Source organism: Sparus aurata, chromosome 21, assembly GCF_900880675.1.
Source record: "Sparus aurata chromosome 21, fSpaAur1.1, whole genome shotgun sequence".
Lineage (NCBI taxonomy): Eukaryota > Metazoa > Chordata > Actinopteri > Spariformes > Sparidae > Sparus > Sparus aurata.
The window spans coordinates 34,953,406-34,969,019 of record NC_044207.1 but is presented as its reverse complement, the minus strand read 5'-3'; the positions used below and the strand labels follow the sequence as shown (position 1 = coordinate 34,969,019).

Sequence of the window (15,614 nt, the reverse complement as noted above, 5' to 3'; positions counted from 1 at the left end):
ACCAGCTTCAAACTGTTTCACAATAAAATTACACCAAAAATAAACCTGAAATCAGATCAGTTCATTTTATTCTTTTTAAAATTAGTCCTTTATTTGGGGTAAATAATAAAATCCTGATGGCTGGATTCCATTTAGCTGCTTCAGTTTCAGGGTCCTGGTTTTGTTCCTGTTGTCATACCATCATGGCCAACAGGGACACTTGAACAGAGCTGAGTCATCGTTAATGTCATTAGTAACACTTGTGCTTCTCCGTCAAGTCAAAATGTCTGCTGTGAAAAAGGCCTTTTGTCAGACAGCGGCCTTATCTGTGAGCCGCAGGGGCTGATGGGAGCTCTGAGGACCTGTTAGAAACCACGTGGCCCTCGTCTGATCTGGCAGCTCATCCTGGTTTGGCCTCAGCTGCGTCAGAGCGCCACTTTTCCCCAGGTTCACAAGAGGAAACACCACTGCACAAAATGCTTTTCCTCCCAGCTGCTGCTCTGTGCTGTCTGTGTTCAGGTGAGTGTTTCCAGCCAATCAGGAGCCAACAAAGTCCACCTGGAACAAACACTGTCACACTGACCTTCATCTATCTGTCTGCTTCTCTACAGCGCTGGTTGCAATGGCCGGACAGCTGACTCAGGACCAGTTATCAGTGACTAGGAGAGTTGGTGAAAACATCATCTTGAGCTGCGGAGGAGCTGAACCGTGTGATAAAAAACAGGTCTACTGGTACCAGCAGACAGAAACAGAACCGCTCAGAGTGATTCTGCGTATTGATCTGGCTGATGGGAAAGTTAATTCTCGCTACAATCATCCTCAGCAAGGTGATTTCTCAGCCTCGAGGAAGCAGGACGGCTGCGAGATGACGATCACGGGTATCAAACACGTCCATGCAGCCACCTACTACTGCGTCTGTTGGCAAACTGTAGCCCACAGTGAGAAATGATCTGAGCAGCCTGAACAAAAACCAACAGATGAACAGATGGCATTGTTTCAGACAGGAAGAGAGCAGTAAACCACAGCCCAGGTTCACATGTTTCACCTCCATCTCAGCCACAGTCACGAGCTGAAGGCAGAACTCTCTGCTCTGATCTGAACACAAACACTTCCTTCAGCCCTTCACAGTAAAAGCCTTGCAGCAGCTCTGTGTGAGTCATGTTTTCTCAGATTTCAGCAGATTCCTGACAAAGCTCTGTCTGCTTTAGTTTCATTTGTACAACAGTCAATTTAGATCCTCAACAACCTGCAGGTTTCTAGTTTTGTTCCTTGAGAAGAATCGAGGCTGCGATCAGCTTAGATTCAGACAAATTAAATAGATTCCAGTGGTGAATTTTTTTTACAGTGGAACAAAACATCACAACAACTTGTCAAAGCCTCCGTGCAGTATAATCCTTTTCTCAATGACGTTCCAAACACTCAGTTTGGTCTAAATATGGCTGAACACACTGTTGTTGTCTGCTCGAGTTTTAGTTTTAATCATTTTATGCAGAATTCCGGTTGAAAGAGAGAACGAGTCACATCCACTGTCCTCAGATCAGCTCTCTATGTCTCTCACTGTCATCCCCAGCTTGTAAAGAATACTAAATGTGGACTCAGCAAAGCAGAAACTGTTGTTGCTGTAGTTTCAGAACTGAACCAAACATTGAAACACTATTAATATAAATGTATCCTCCCAAACAGTGTGACAGCATTAATGTACACCTCTATACTGATGACACTGTGTTATACACATGAAAACACAGCAGACTGAGCTGCTTTAAACACAGCGAGAATCTCAGTCCATCCCTCCCTCACAGTGCTCATCTACACTTCCTGCAGCCCCTTCACAGTAAAAGCATTCCAGCACCAGTGTTGTAACTTCTATATCTGCAGATCAATATACATTAATCCTTATGTCCATTTGTGATTCTGTCACATTGTTATTTAGTTGTAATCAGTTGATGAAACTTGTGATGCATTACGTCATTTGATTATTTTTCATCCTAGTTTTAATTTACAGAAAACACACACATCTGTCTATGAATGTGTCTATATACACACACTATATATAATCTCTATATACACTGTGAACTATATGTGAACATTAGACAAACACTCGATGCAGCTGAAGTGTGATGGTGGTGGATCATTTGGACAGGTTGAGCTCAGCTGACACTTTCAGCAGCAGACAGGTTTTTGTCTCAGTGTGTTTCACTGTGGAAGGATACGGTGACTCCAACAGATACCTCATCTTTGGCTCTGGAACTAAACTGTATGTAACAGGTAAGACTCAACATTCATTTTTCCTTTACTGGTTTAAATGGACAAGTTCACTTTTGTTATGCGTCCGTGTTCTCGCTCACGTTTTCTTAATCTTAAAGTAATGAGAGAAACTCAGCAGTGATGTCGGAGCTGCGCTCTGTTTCCTCGTCAGCTGCTGTTCAAACTCCACGCTGGTTTTCTTTTCTATCCTGAAAGAAATTAAATTCTACATGAATGACTGTGGAGGATTTTCCTGCTATGTTCATCACTCAACTTTCGACTCTCCAGTTAATCAAAGTGAACTGAAAAGATGAGCAGGATTCTTCAAAGTCTCTCAGATTCAGTCGAGACCTCCACAGTTGGTTTGAAAATTCACATTCACATGCAGATTAATGAATGTTGCACATGTTTGATCGTCTCAGTCAGTGTGTCTTATTGGTTGTTTCTGTTCTTTATTTGTGTGGGATGTGATTTTAACATATTTTGATCATATTGTAAAAGTGTTTTAAAATGATAATTTGTACAATACAAAATGTGTTTAGCAGTGTCTACAAATATATTTACAATTGTAATATATATTTCTGTATACGTGGAAATATTGTGAAAAATATATTTTACAACGGAAAATATTCGTCATCATATAAAAGAAATTTAATCAGGGGTTTTAACAGTTTTACCACCATATATTGTCAAAGTATATTTACTACAGGAATGTATATTAAAAATTCTACTAATTAAAATCTTTGACACCATATATTTATATACATTTTGGATGAAACGCATGTATGACGGAAAATATAAAAATCAGGACACAAAATAATAATCTAATGATTATTATTATTATGATTAATTATGCTGTGGTTAAAACATAACAAAACAATTTATTTCAGTACAAAATATATTTATTATCACAAAAAGTAAATTCACAATTTCATATTTAGAAAACAAACATTAAGAATACGTTGAATTTATAATGAATTATTCTGAACTAAATACATGTTTTACTTTGCATTTATAAATGTCATATTATAAATAATATGTAAATCAGAATTTATGATATGAGCAAGCCTTCATGTTAATTTATTATAGAAGTTAATATGTTACGCTTTATCTGGTGGATGTTGTTTTTTTATTTATTATTTTCCTTTATATTAAGAATAATAACTATTTAATTTGTTGAGGATTGTTTACATTAAGGTCTTCACACACTGGAGGAGTTTATTTTGTGAGATTCATTTTGAACTGATAGTTATGTCACGAGCACTACGGACAAAAAGCGCCATCGTTTTTTCATAGCGAGATCGATTTTTCGAGTTTTCGCGACGCTAACGACGGCATCATCCAATCATGTTGTAGGAAACGGATTCATGTCACAGCTGATGAGAATGGAGGAGCTGTTGGTTGTTTGTGTTCGTCATCAGTCTGTATTTTATGGCAAAGTGTTGAAACTTTAACATAAATGTAAAAGTATTCAAATTTACGTCACTGATAGTCAGTGACGGACTGGGAACAAAAAACGGCCCTGGCATTTTCACCCACCAGCGGCCCACAGAAGGGGGGTGCGCGCACGTAAAGAACAGGCAGTTTTGATAGCCCCGGTGATAGTAAACGTAAATTCCCAAGCTATAAACAACTACACCCCAATACATAAAACACATTAATAAATCATCCATAATAATACAAACGTGTCTTACCGTCACGCAGTCATCCATGTCTACCTCTTCATCCTCCTCTTGCTCATATTCCTCACTGTCCTGGCAGTATTAGCGCTAGTGCTAGCTGAAGCTGCACTTGATTTTAAAAAACAAATCAGTCGGTTTGCAGCATTTTTCACCGTCAACCAACAGTGCTCTCTGAGATGTCTCTCCTTGTGTCGCTTGATGCCTTGATTAATTTGTTTGCTCGCTTAAACTCAGTCAACTTCCAACAACCACACTCAGAAGGTCCACTCGATTCAGTCTTGAAATTCCCAGAAGGCATTGCTTCAGTTTAACTTTTGCAAACAACTATTCAAATAAAAAAATGCAGGTAGATTTGTTTTATTTCAAACTATGCACGTTTTTAAACATCTGAATAAGACATTTCGCTTCAAACAATGCAGAGTGATATAAAAGTTTGTGACTGTAGAAGGTAACCATGACTGTGATATAGAGACTCTTATGTGGCATATAAATAGTGATTAGAACCTCTACTCATTAGTATATTGGGTGAAGAGACATTTAGTTTCCCTTTGGCTTAAAAATGTTATTGACGCTCGAAACAGTCGGGAGAAACGAGCTTGAGACCGCTCTGTGATTTGTCAGCCGGCCCGAAAGAACCATGAGGGTCGCTGGCCATTTATTCATTTATTTATTCATTTGCGGCCGCCTTTTGACGCAGCCGCCCCGCTATATTTATTTATTTATTTATTTAGCCTATTTATTCATTTGCTGCCGCATATTGATGCAGCCGCTCCGCTTTTTATTTATTTATTTATTTATTTATTTGAGCGGCCGCATCACCAGGTGGCCGCAGTGGCATTTGCTCACATTGCCCAATGGCCAGTCCGTCCCTGCTGATAGTCCGAAACAGTCACAGGCAAGTATTTCTCATGATAGTGTCTTTTACTGGTATCGTTCCCGGTGTGTAAAAGCCTTAAATATTCTGACTAACAGAAGCAGGTGAATCCAGTCTATGTGTTGAACTTTGTGCTGTATTGATGAGTAGTTTAGTGATCAGAGTCCATGTAGTTTCCAGGATCACACTGAATGCAGTGCAGTGCTGGAAGCTGCTGTTGACTGTGTCAATGTGTGTCTGTGCTGCTTGTTGCTGCTGTCAAACTTCAGATCAGAAGATAGTGAAGCCCGTGGTGAGCGTGTACCCAGCAGCATCCAGAGCCCACCTGGAGGGGAGGAGCTCCCTGCTGTGTGTGGCCTCAGCCATGTTTCCTCCTCTGGTCCGCTTCTCCTGGAAAAGACGAAGGGAGGATCAGGAGAAGTGGGTCCCTGCTGAGGGAGAGCAGCTGGAGCTCAGAGAGTCGGGACGAAATACCGCCATCTTGCTGGTTCATCGGGACTCTCTCCACACCTATAAATACCGCTGCTCCGTCCAGCACGAGGGGGGCAAAGAAGAGATCCAAGCAGAACAAGGTAATGAAGGCTTGGTGACTGTGTTCAGCAGTGATTCAGCTTCATGTGGAGACGCTGTCAAAGAGAGCAGAGGAGCAGAGGACTGACATTTCTTTTGGCCTCTTTTCTGTTTCAGAGGTTCCAGCAGCTCTTCCACCAGCACCTCCACCAGTACCTTCTGGGCCGTCTCTGCACAGGGTGAAGCTGCTCTGTGTGCTCTACACAGTGCTGATAGTGAAGAGTCTGGTGTACTGCTGTGGACTCTCTCTGCTGAGGATCCTCACAAAGAAGAAACCGTCCACCGACTGAAGATGAAGTCCAGAGCCGGTCCCTGTAGGCCGGAATGTGAGAAGCACATTCTCACTTCATCTTCTTCCACTTCTCAGTACCTGTTAGCAAAACTCATTAAGTGGTTCTGTTGATCCAAAATCAAAAGATCCAAAAACAGCAGCAGCATCACTTCAGCCATTTTTATGAGAATATGACGTCATTATTGTGTCAATATAACAAGCTCAGTAATACAGCAGGTAACATGTGTAACAGTGACATATTTTATGTAATTTGTTGTATTATAATCACACAAACTCTGTAAATAGTTAACAGTTAATAGTTAAGCTGACATGTGAGGCCTCCAGAGTCAACATGAGGAGCGTCTCAGACTCTGGTCCTGAACCGCTTCGTTCATTTCAGAGGGTCGTCCTGTATTTTATGATTCCCACGTGAGCTTCTCCACTTTCTGCTGTTGTTGTCTGACACTTCTGTGTGTTTGCCACGCTATTACAGGTTTATTATCTTAAACTGAATCCTGAATATGCTGAAATATCTCTGTATCATTTCATTTGTGTAAGTGCAGAATTGAAGATTTTTGAATAAACGGAGATCACCTCCAAAGACATCCTGATCTGTTCCTCTTCATCAAAACACAACGCAGACAACGCGAGCTACCACCGCTAACAGAGAGAACAAATGTTGACGATACAGATCAGATGAAGGAAAGTGTTGTGGTGGTACAGACAGGAAAAAGACTAAAAACAGCCCAGACCACAAATATACACTCCTCAACACCAGTGAGGATATTGGGATAAAGGTGTACATATAGTTTGCACAACAGTATATTTCCAGAGCTGGATGCTGGAATAGTGCTTTATTTCTGTTTACAAAGATATTCACAAAACACAAAATAAAACCTCAGATATGTCACAGAAACAGTGAAACATTAAAACAACCCTGACTCATGTTGAGTCGTGTTTATAATTATGGGGAAAGGTCACTAATACTTGTGTAATGATTACACAGGGGACAATGAGACTGAAACATACTTCTTTTACTGCCTCTTAAGTCCCTGATGAAATGAAAGTGGACTTGGTGAAGGTGTACAGAGGGGCTCGGATATGAAGGGTAACATGAACAAACAGAAGAAACCTGCAGGCGCCGGGCTGATGAAAGGCAGCAACACTCTGCACAAAGAAGCCCGGCCCGGATGCAGGCGACCGGGTAGAGCGCTGACTTTTGATTGTCACTCTGCTCAGATGTAGAACGCTCACAATTTCCCTCAACTAGAAAAAAGATTCACTGAGTGCAGAGTTCAGGAGGAAACACAACTCTGGTATGAAACGATCTCAACATTGATGTTTGTCAGTGATCTCAGGAGAACTTCATTCTAAATCCACAAATGATCTGATCAGAAGAAAACAGGCTGACTGAGAACTCCACCACACCTGTCACTAGTTTTATGATATGAAGCTGATTTTAGACACAATATTTAATATTTCTGTTCATGTTGTCAGCCTCACTTCCTGTTTTTCATCCAAATGATGAACTTTGCTTGTTGCTTCATCTCAATTTTATTCACTGTTCAGAACAGTTAACTAAATCTGTTTGACAAATAAGGTTTTTTATCAGAAATCAGAAACAGAACTTTAATTCTTTAATTCAAAGCCAAGTTTTAATAAAATAACCTGAAACATTTGTGTGCCTTTTATTTTCTTGATGAGACAAACTGTGAATCATTTCATTGAACATCTTTAATGTGGATGTTATTATAAAGAGGATCATTTTATCTTATTTTTTTATCTTATTATTATTTTATCTTATTGATTTTAATTTAATCTTCAACATCTCACCTGGGTTCATATCAGTGTTTTCTTGTTTTATTTCGTACAATTAAAAAAAATACACAAAAATTATAATAAACAGTGCAGGAGGAGTCAGAAAACCCAGAGGGCTGATCTGAGGCCTGCGTCTAAATAATGTTAAGATATGACAAAGTTATAGAAAACACAGAATAAACACACAGAAAATAATATGAACACAGAACATTTATAAATGATTCTGCAGAGTAACCTCAGCAAATATTTAAGGTGGTGTCATTTCCTGTGTGGAGGAAATATTTTCTAATATTGTGAACAGGTGGTGAACACAAATCAACCCATTCTTCATTCAAACTGAAAATTTGATCTAAATATCATATTTATTCATGAATATATAAAACATGGAAACATAAATAAAGTGAGACACATAAAAACACAGTCACATGGTGTTGCTATAGTATACCTGAACCATCTCAGAACATTTTGTTCTCAAGTTGAACAGTGGAGTTGATTTCAGTCTTCAGTCTCATTTCTTTCAGCTTCCTGTCTGTGTTTGTTAGGTCGACCTCTCTCAGTTTGCTCGACTGTAACAAACAGGAAAACTCATCAGTAATAACTGACTGTAAATAATGACATCACAGCTCAGCGTCTGTGTTTAAACCCTTTATTTGACAGTTGTTTGTGCTGTGAAAATGCTGACAGGAACAGACTAAAGCTCCTGATTTAGTTCCTGAGTCGAGCTTCTGGAGCTCCTCACTTCTTGGACTATTTGATCAAAAAGCTCTTTGAGTTTCTGAACATGAACAAGAATCTGTTTGCATGAACGAGCTCCTCCAACCAGAGAGTGTAACAGACACACCCTCAGTGACATGAACCACTGAGGTGTCACATCAGAAAACACTCACATGTGTTGTTGTGGAGGCCGCTGACTAAGAAGCCTTTTGTCAGTTTTCTATGAGGACTTGTTGGCTCTCATCAACACCAAGTGTGAACTGTAAAGTGAAACTGTGATGGCGGAAATCACCATAAATAAAGTCCATGAACGTGAGCTCCAGGTGGGGGGTCACTGTTGGTCTCTGGGCTCAGTTCAACTTTGTGTGGGTGGAGGGCTCAGTGGAAAAAAGGCTTCCAGACAACAAGAGAAAAGACAAAGCAGTCCAGAGAGGGAGAGGAGTTGATGAGTGTGTACAGCAGCAGATATGAATCTGTTCTCAGTGGTTATTAGGACTCATAAAAAACTGTTGAGAGCCAACCAGCACTTCCTTTCCTGCAGCAGACGGGCTGTGTGGGTTTCTGCTCTGCAGCCTCCTCACCGTTAGCTGCACTTTTTCACATGAACAACACAATGACAGTTACAACAGTTACAGCGCTCAGTACTCACTGTCTCAGCTTCCATCCGTCTGATTCACCATCATATAAATAATACTGATAATAGATTATTTATACACAGAAAAGACACAGTTTTTAAATACTTAGTGAATACAACAACAAACATATAAAAACATGCTTTATATATAAACTACAGAAACATCCAGTGATATACGCTTCAGCTTATTGTGAAGAACAGACAAACAAATAAAAGATTAATTTAAAATAGTCCACATATACTGTATATTTGTAAAGGTTCATTTTCTCATATTTCACTTGATTCATGTATTAAAAAAATACTAAAACACAATTCAATCAAACTGTTGATATATGTAATAATAGGTGTAGTAATATGTCATCATTGTATATTATGATACATGATCTGTACATCATGATTAATTATTGTATTTTCTCTTTGTTTTTGCAGCTAAAGAAAAGAAATAATTCTTAAATGTTGTGTTTCTGAAATCTTACTTCCTCATAAATTTCCCCTGTAAAAAATATAATTTCAGACAAATTCAAACTTTTCTCCCTCAAAGTGTTTAAATGACAACGAGAGGATTTGCAGCAGCGACTCCTCGACTGTAACATTAACAGGAACATGTGGTTCATCTGTTCTCATCGATCAGAGCGACAGAACACAAACCACAGAGACAGAAACACAAACCACAGAGACAAACAAGTCGTCTTGTTGTTTAGTGAAGCTGAAGTGGAGCGTCCATGTTGGTTCACCTCAGGTCTCATAATGAGGTTCCAGCTGATCAGAGAGCTGCTGTCAGAGCCGTCAGAGTCGTGTGTCCGTCTCAATCAGTGGTCAGTTTCCAACAGTTCACCTGGTTAACCCCACTGAGCCACTGATCTCCTGTCAGTCAGCTTCTAGCTTCAGATTGTATCAGTGCAGCTGTCTGTGCTTCACTCACACAGCTCCAAATGTGACATGTTGTTGTGGCATGAAACCTGTTTTGAAGCTTCACAGCTGTTTTCCTCTAACTTACAAACCACACTTGTGTATTGTGTGCAGTGTTGGGGACACGTAAACTTTATGCAATCGGGTGTTGATCAATCACGTCTGTTCCCCCTTAAAACAAATCTACATAAAAACAGGATCCATAACCTTATTATTGGCCACCACCATGAGGAGAGAACACAAAAAGCAAATACACCAACTGTGGTAACAGATAACACACACCAAAAACAGCAACAGGTGCCCAACACAACAGTGGAGTGCAACAGCCTCCACACAAAAGGCATCACTGTGTAGTCAACACTACACACAAATGTTGCCAGCTTACCCCTAAGCTGCAACCACAAGTGACCCAACAAAAGTGAACTGCCACTACAACACCCAAAATGGACACCATTTGATCTCCAACCACACGTTACTATAATGGAGAGTGCAACAGAAAGAGAAAAAGTGACCGGACAAACTGGGAAGCCATACCCACCACTCAAGATCCACTGATCTGGCAAGTGACGCCATCCCAATCACTCTAATTAATACACCAAGAACAGTAACACCTACGTGACCAAACCAAAAGTGGACTGCAACATCCACACACAAAAGGCATCACACTGTAGTCACCACTACACAAATGTTGCAAGCTTACTCTTAAGCTGCAACCACAAGTGACCCAACAAAAGTGGAGTCCAGTTACCACAACCAAAAGGTCACAAAAAGTTACTGCACACAAGTATTAATTAGGGCTAAACATCACAACGTGACCAACACAAAAGCAGCCATCTCACACAAAACCACATTGCTGTACAAATTATAAAACGAAGGGAAACTGTAGAGACACCCCAACTTGACCTGCCTACAAAAGGTGACTAACTCACCTAGCTAGTCTTCAGTGGCTTGCCGAGCTCGAGGCGTCTTTAAACGCTGAACTCAGTGAATCACCGAAGACCAGGAACCTAGTCAACTGCAAAACACTGAAGCGTACCCCCACTCAGGATTACCACCAAAAATAAGAAAGACAAAATAACAAACATGGCAAATCCTTGAAAGTGCCCAGCAGCTATCTGGTCGGGGTACTCAGACAGACACACAACATGCAGCAACAACTTAACAAAAGAGATGACCACTACACTTAACTAAAGGCCACTTACACAAACAAACTAAACCAAACCACATCTACCTCATCCCATGGACATTCAGATCCCGGACGAGCCCCCAAATCATGTTACGCCCCTGATCTAGGGGAATCAGTGACATAACATGATTTGCTCTCCAACCATTCACCCACATCCAACTGGGACCAGTGTCTAGCTTGTTAAGGATTTTGAGTTTGTGTTTTGTGAAACATAGTGTAAATTGTCAACCTGTCTTTTGTAACCTTGTACCTTTAGTAAATTGTGTGTAGCCTAGTAGGAGGGAGAAGCCTTTTCTTTAACCCTTTTTTCTCCTGTTTTCCCCTTTTTAGGAGTTAGGTAAGAATCTTTTTTTTTGTTAATACTTTTGATTTGTATAGGGAAGGTAGGGAGTTAGATGATTTTTGTTTGTTGTTTTGGCCTGCACTCCCTCTGAAGCATATAAAAAGCTACCTTTACTTTACAAGTTCCTGTGACACTGGCCTTCTTGGAAGTGGGAAGAATGGGGAGCAGCACATCATGTTATGTCACTGATTCCCCTAGATCAGGGGCGTAACAGTAGTTTAACTACATAGCTTAACTACAATTTGCTGTAACTTGCTGGTAGTTAGACTACATTCATATTTTGTACTGCATCGAGTAATTCAACTACTTTTTAGGAAATTTTTTGTATTTACAAACCACAATTTTGGCCAATAACATGAATATTTTTTTATTTAAAAAATAACAATATAACAAATGTTATTTTATTTTTTCTTAGAAAAAAGCATGGGACATGTTGTGACATACCAATCCATCGCTGCCTCTGATTGGCTCGCCCTGGCAGCACTCAAATGCTTCCCAGAGTTTTTTCCTGCTCAGCTGGTGGAGACGAGACAAAAAACTGCTTCAAGGATCCATTTTATATTAAATACTGCTCAGGAGGTTCAGGCGAAGATTTTACTCTGACTTTGTCTTGAAAACAAAGAACATCCTGGTTATTAATTCTAATTTATTGATATTATTCATTAATGATTTATTGTATCAGACTTTCTATTGACTCATACTTACACTGACAGTTTCTGCAGCCGGACCCCAACCAGGAACACTACACAACATATCAAGACATGTTGGAGAGGATCGTAGTGTACACTCATGTTTAACAACATCAATACAAGGACAATTTATCATTTATGATTTGTTTGTTTTTATATAAATAGTTATAATATCAAGGAGTGAGAGAGGCTGGACTCTCTTCTACTCTGGAGTTGCCCGCGGTGAGAGGTGGCGAGCTGGTGTGGGCTTGCTTATAGCCCCTCAGCTCAGCCGCCATGTGTTGGAGTTTTCCCGGGTGAACGAGAGGGTCGCTTCCCTGCGCCTTCGGGTCAGGGATAGGACAGCGGTGCAGAGTACCCGGCCTTCTTGTAGTCCCTGGGAGGGGTACTGGAGAGTGCTCCAACCGGGGACTCCGTCGTTCTCCTGGGGGACTTCAACGCCCACGTGGGCGATGACAGTGTTACCTGGAGGGGTGTGATTGGGAGGAACGGCCTCCCCGATCTGAACCCGAGTGCTGTTTTGTTACTGGACTTCTGTGCTAGTCACAGTTTGTCCATAACAAACACCATGTTCAAGCATAAGGGTGTCCATATGTGCACGTGGCACCAGGACACCCTAGGCCGGAGGTCAATGATAGACTTTGTGGTCGTGTCATCTGACCTCCGGCCGTATGTCTTGGACACTCGGGTGAAGAGAGGGGCTGAGCTGTCAACTGATCATCACCTGGTGGTGAGTTGGATCCACTGGCGGGGGAGGAAGATGGACAGACCTGGCAGACCAAAACGTATTGTGAGGGTCTGCTGGGAACGTCTGGCGGAACCCTCTGCCAGAGAGATCTTTAACTCCCACCTCCGGGAGAGCTTTGACCAGATCCCAGAGGGAGGCTGGGGACTTTGAGTCCGAATGGACCATGTTCTCCACTTCCATTGTTGACGCGGCTGTCCGGAGCTGTGGCCGTAAGGTCTCCGGTGCCTGTCGCGGCGGCAATCTCCGAACCCGGTGGTGGACCCTGGAAGTAAGGGTTGCTGTAAAGCTGAAGAAGCAGTTCTACCGAGCCTGGCTGGCCCAGGGGACTCCTGAGGCAGCTGATGGGTACCAGCAGGCCAAGCGTGCGGCAGCACGGGCAGTCGCGGAAGCAAAAACTCGGGTCTGAGAAGAGTTCGGGGAGGCCATGGAGGAGGACTACCTGTCGGCCTCGAAGAAATTCTGGCAAACCATCCGGCGCCTCAGGAGGGGGAAGCAGACCTCCACCAACACTGTTTACAGTGGAGGTGGGGAGCTGTTGACCTCAACTGGGGACATCGTCGGGTGGTGGAAGGAATACTTCGAGGATCTCCTCAATCCCACTGACACGCCTTCCATAGAAGAAGCAGAGGCTGGGGACTCAGAGGTTGACCCATGCATCACCCAAGCTGAAGTCACTGAGGTAGTCCGTAAGCTCCTCAGTGGCAAAGCACCGGGGGTGGATGAGATCCGCCCTGAGTACCTCAAGTCTCTGGATGTTGTGGGGCTGTCTTGGTTGAAACGTCTCTGCAGCATTGCGTGGCAGTCGGGGACAGTGCCTCTGGACTGGCAGACCGGGGTGGTGGTCCCCCTATTTAAAAAGGGGGGACCATAGGGTGTGTTCCAACTATCGGGGGATCACACTCCTCAGCCTCCCTGGGAAAGTCTACTCCAGGGTACTGGAGAGGAGAATTCAGCCGATAGTCGAACCTCGGATCCAGGAGAAACAATGCGGTTTTCGTCCTGGCCGTGGAACACTGGAACTGCTCTATACCCTCCGCAGGGTGCTCGAGGGTTCATGGGAGTTTGCCCAACCAGTCCACATGTGTTTTGTGGACTTGGAGAAGGCATTCGACCGTGTCCCTCGTGGCATTCTGTGGAGGGTGCTCCGGGAGTACGGGGTCGGAGGCCCTCTGTTAGGGCTGTACGGTCCTTGTATGAATGGAGCAGGAGCTTGGTTCGCATTGCCGGCAGTAAGTCAGATCTGTTCCCAGTGCATGTTGGACTCCGGCAGGGCTGCCCTTTGTCACCGGTTCTGTTCGTTATTTTTATGGACAGAATTTCTAGGCGCAGCCACGGGCCGGAGGGGATCTGGTTCGGGAGCCACTGGACCTCATCTCTGCTTTTCGCGGATGATGTGGTCTTGTTGGCTCCTTCAAGTTAGGACCTCCAGCATGTCCTGGGGAGGTTTGCAGCCGAGTGTGAAGCGGCTGGGATGATAATCAGCACCTCCAAATCCGAGGCCATGGTTCTCGACCGGAAAAAGGTGGCTTGCTCCTCCAGGTTGGGGGAGAGTTCCTGCCTCAAGTGGAGGAGTTTAAGTATCTTGGGGTCTTGTTCACGAGTGAGTGAAGGATGGAGCGTGAGATTGACAGGCGGATCGGTGCAGCAGCCGCAGTAATGCGGTCGTTGTATCGGTCTGTCGTGGTAAAGAGAGAGCGGAGCCGAAAGGCGAAGCTCTCGATTTACCAGTCAATCTACGTTCCTACCCTCACCTATGGCCATGAACTTCGGGTGATGACCGAAAGAATAAGATCCCGGATACAAGCGGCCGATTTGAGTTTCCTCCCTTAGAGACAGGGTGAAGAGCTCTGTCACCACCCGCGAGGAGCTCGGAGTAGAGCCGTTGCTCCTCCACATCGAAAGGAGCCAGCTGAGGTGGCTCGGCATCTGTTTCGGATGCCCCCGGAACGCCTCCCTCGGGGGGTGTTCCAGGCATGTCCCCGCCGGGAGGAGACCCCGAGGAGAACCCAGGACACGCTGGTGTGACTATGCCACTCAGCTGGCCTGGGAACGCCTTGGGATCCTCCCGGAAGAGCTGGAGGCAGTGTCCAGGGAGAGGGAAGTCTGGGTGTCCCTGCTCAGGCAGCTGCCCCCGCGACCTGGCCCTGGATAAGTGGATGAAAATGGATGGATGCATGGATGGATAGTTATAATGTGTGAAAATAATGTCATATTTACTTGATGTATAACTTATGTTTGTCTTTGTAAATATATTTTGTAATTCAGTCTTGAATGTGTTACATAAATATGAATCTTAGTTGAGGTGTGATCATTAATTACCAATCCATTTCACACTGATGAAGCTATAAGATTTTTATTGACTGAAAAAAAATAAACACAGTCATCATTCAGCCAACACCCAAACTGGAGGGCGACTGATGAAGCTGCTGTGTGATCATTTCATAGCAGTTGTAGCTTGAAAGCAGCTCGCTCTGCTGTTTGTTCATTTGTGTAAACAACAGTGTCATCAGCGTAGAGTTTGACATCCACACTGACACAATTATCAAAGGGGCTCAGCACTGAACCTGGTGGCACAGCCACACCTACTGACTTGTATATAATATGTATATATAGATGTTTGTTCTGTTCTGTGTGTTCTAACTCTGAACACTTGGATCATTTTCACCATGAAACACTGTTGGAAGAATGACAACATGTTGCAGCTGTCTCAGCAGACAACACATGTGTGACATGACATGTGTCTTTACGCTGTTAGATCGCTGTCACACCAATAAATCAGCTCTTCCACCACGACTGTGTGACACATTTCAAACTAAAGCTGATCACATGCTGGATTTCTGTGTTTGCTGCTGGTGCTGACATTAAACATCACAGAGAAACACCACCACCTGTGGTCAGTCACGGGAAGTGCAGGGACATCCACGTGATGCTGATGACGGTCACCATGACGACA

The 15,614-nt window shown here is 43.0% G+C and overlaps 1 protein-coding gene across 1 annotated transcript; it reads left to right on the top strand.

The window, feature by feature from the left end:
* The first annotated feature begins 440 nt into the window (after window positions 1–440).
* On the top strand, window positions 441–6,225 carry LOC115572860 (immunoglobulin lambda-1 light chain-like). Its single transcript, XM_030403310.1, has 6 exons — window positions 441–498; window positions 591–917; window positions 1,801–1,810; window positions 2,093–2,244; window positions 5,049–5,351; window positions 5,467–6,225. Exons 1-6 carry the CDS (start codon window positions 456–458, stop codon window positions 5,637–5,639), a joined length of 1,008 nt encoding a protein of 335 aa, XP_030259170.1. The 5' UTR covers window positions 441–455; the 3' UTR covers window positions 5,640–6,225.
* Window positions 6,226–15,614: the final 9,389 nt, after the last annotated feature.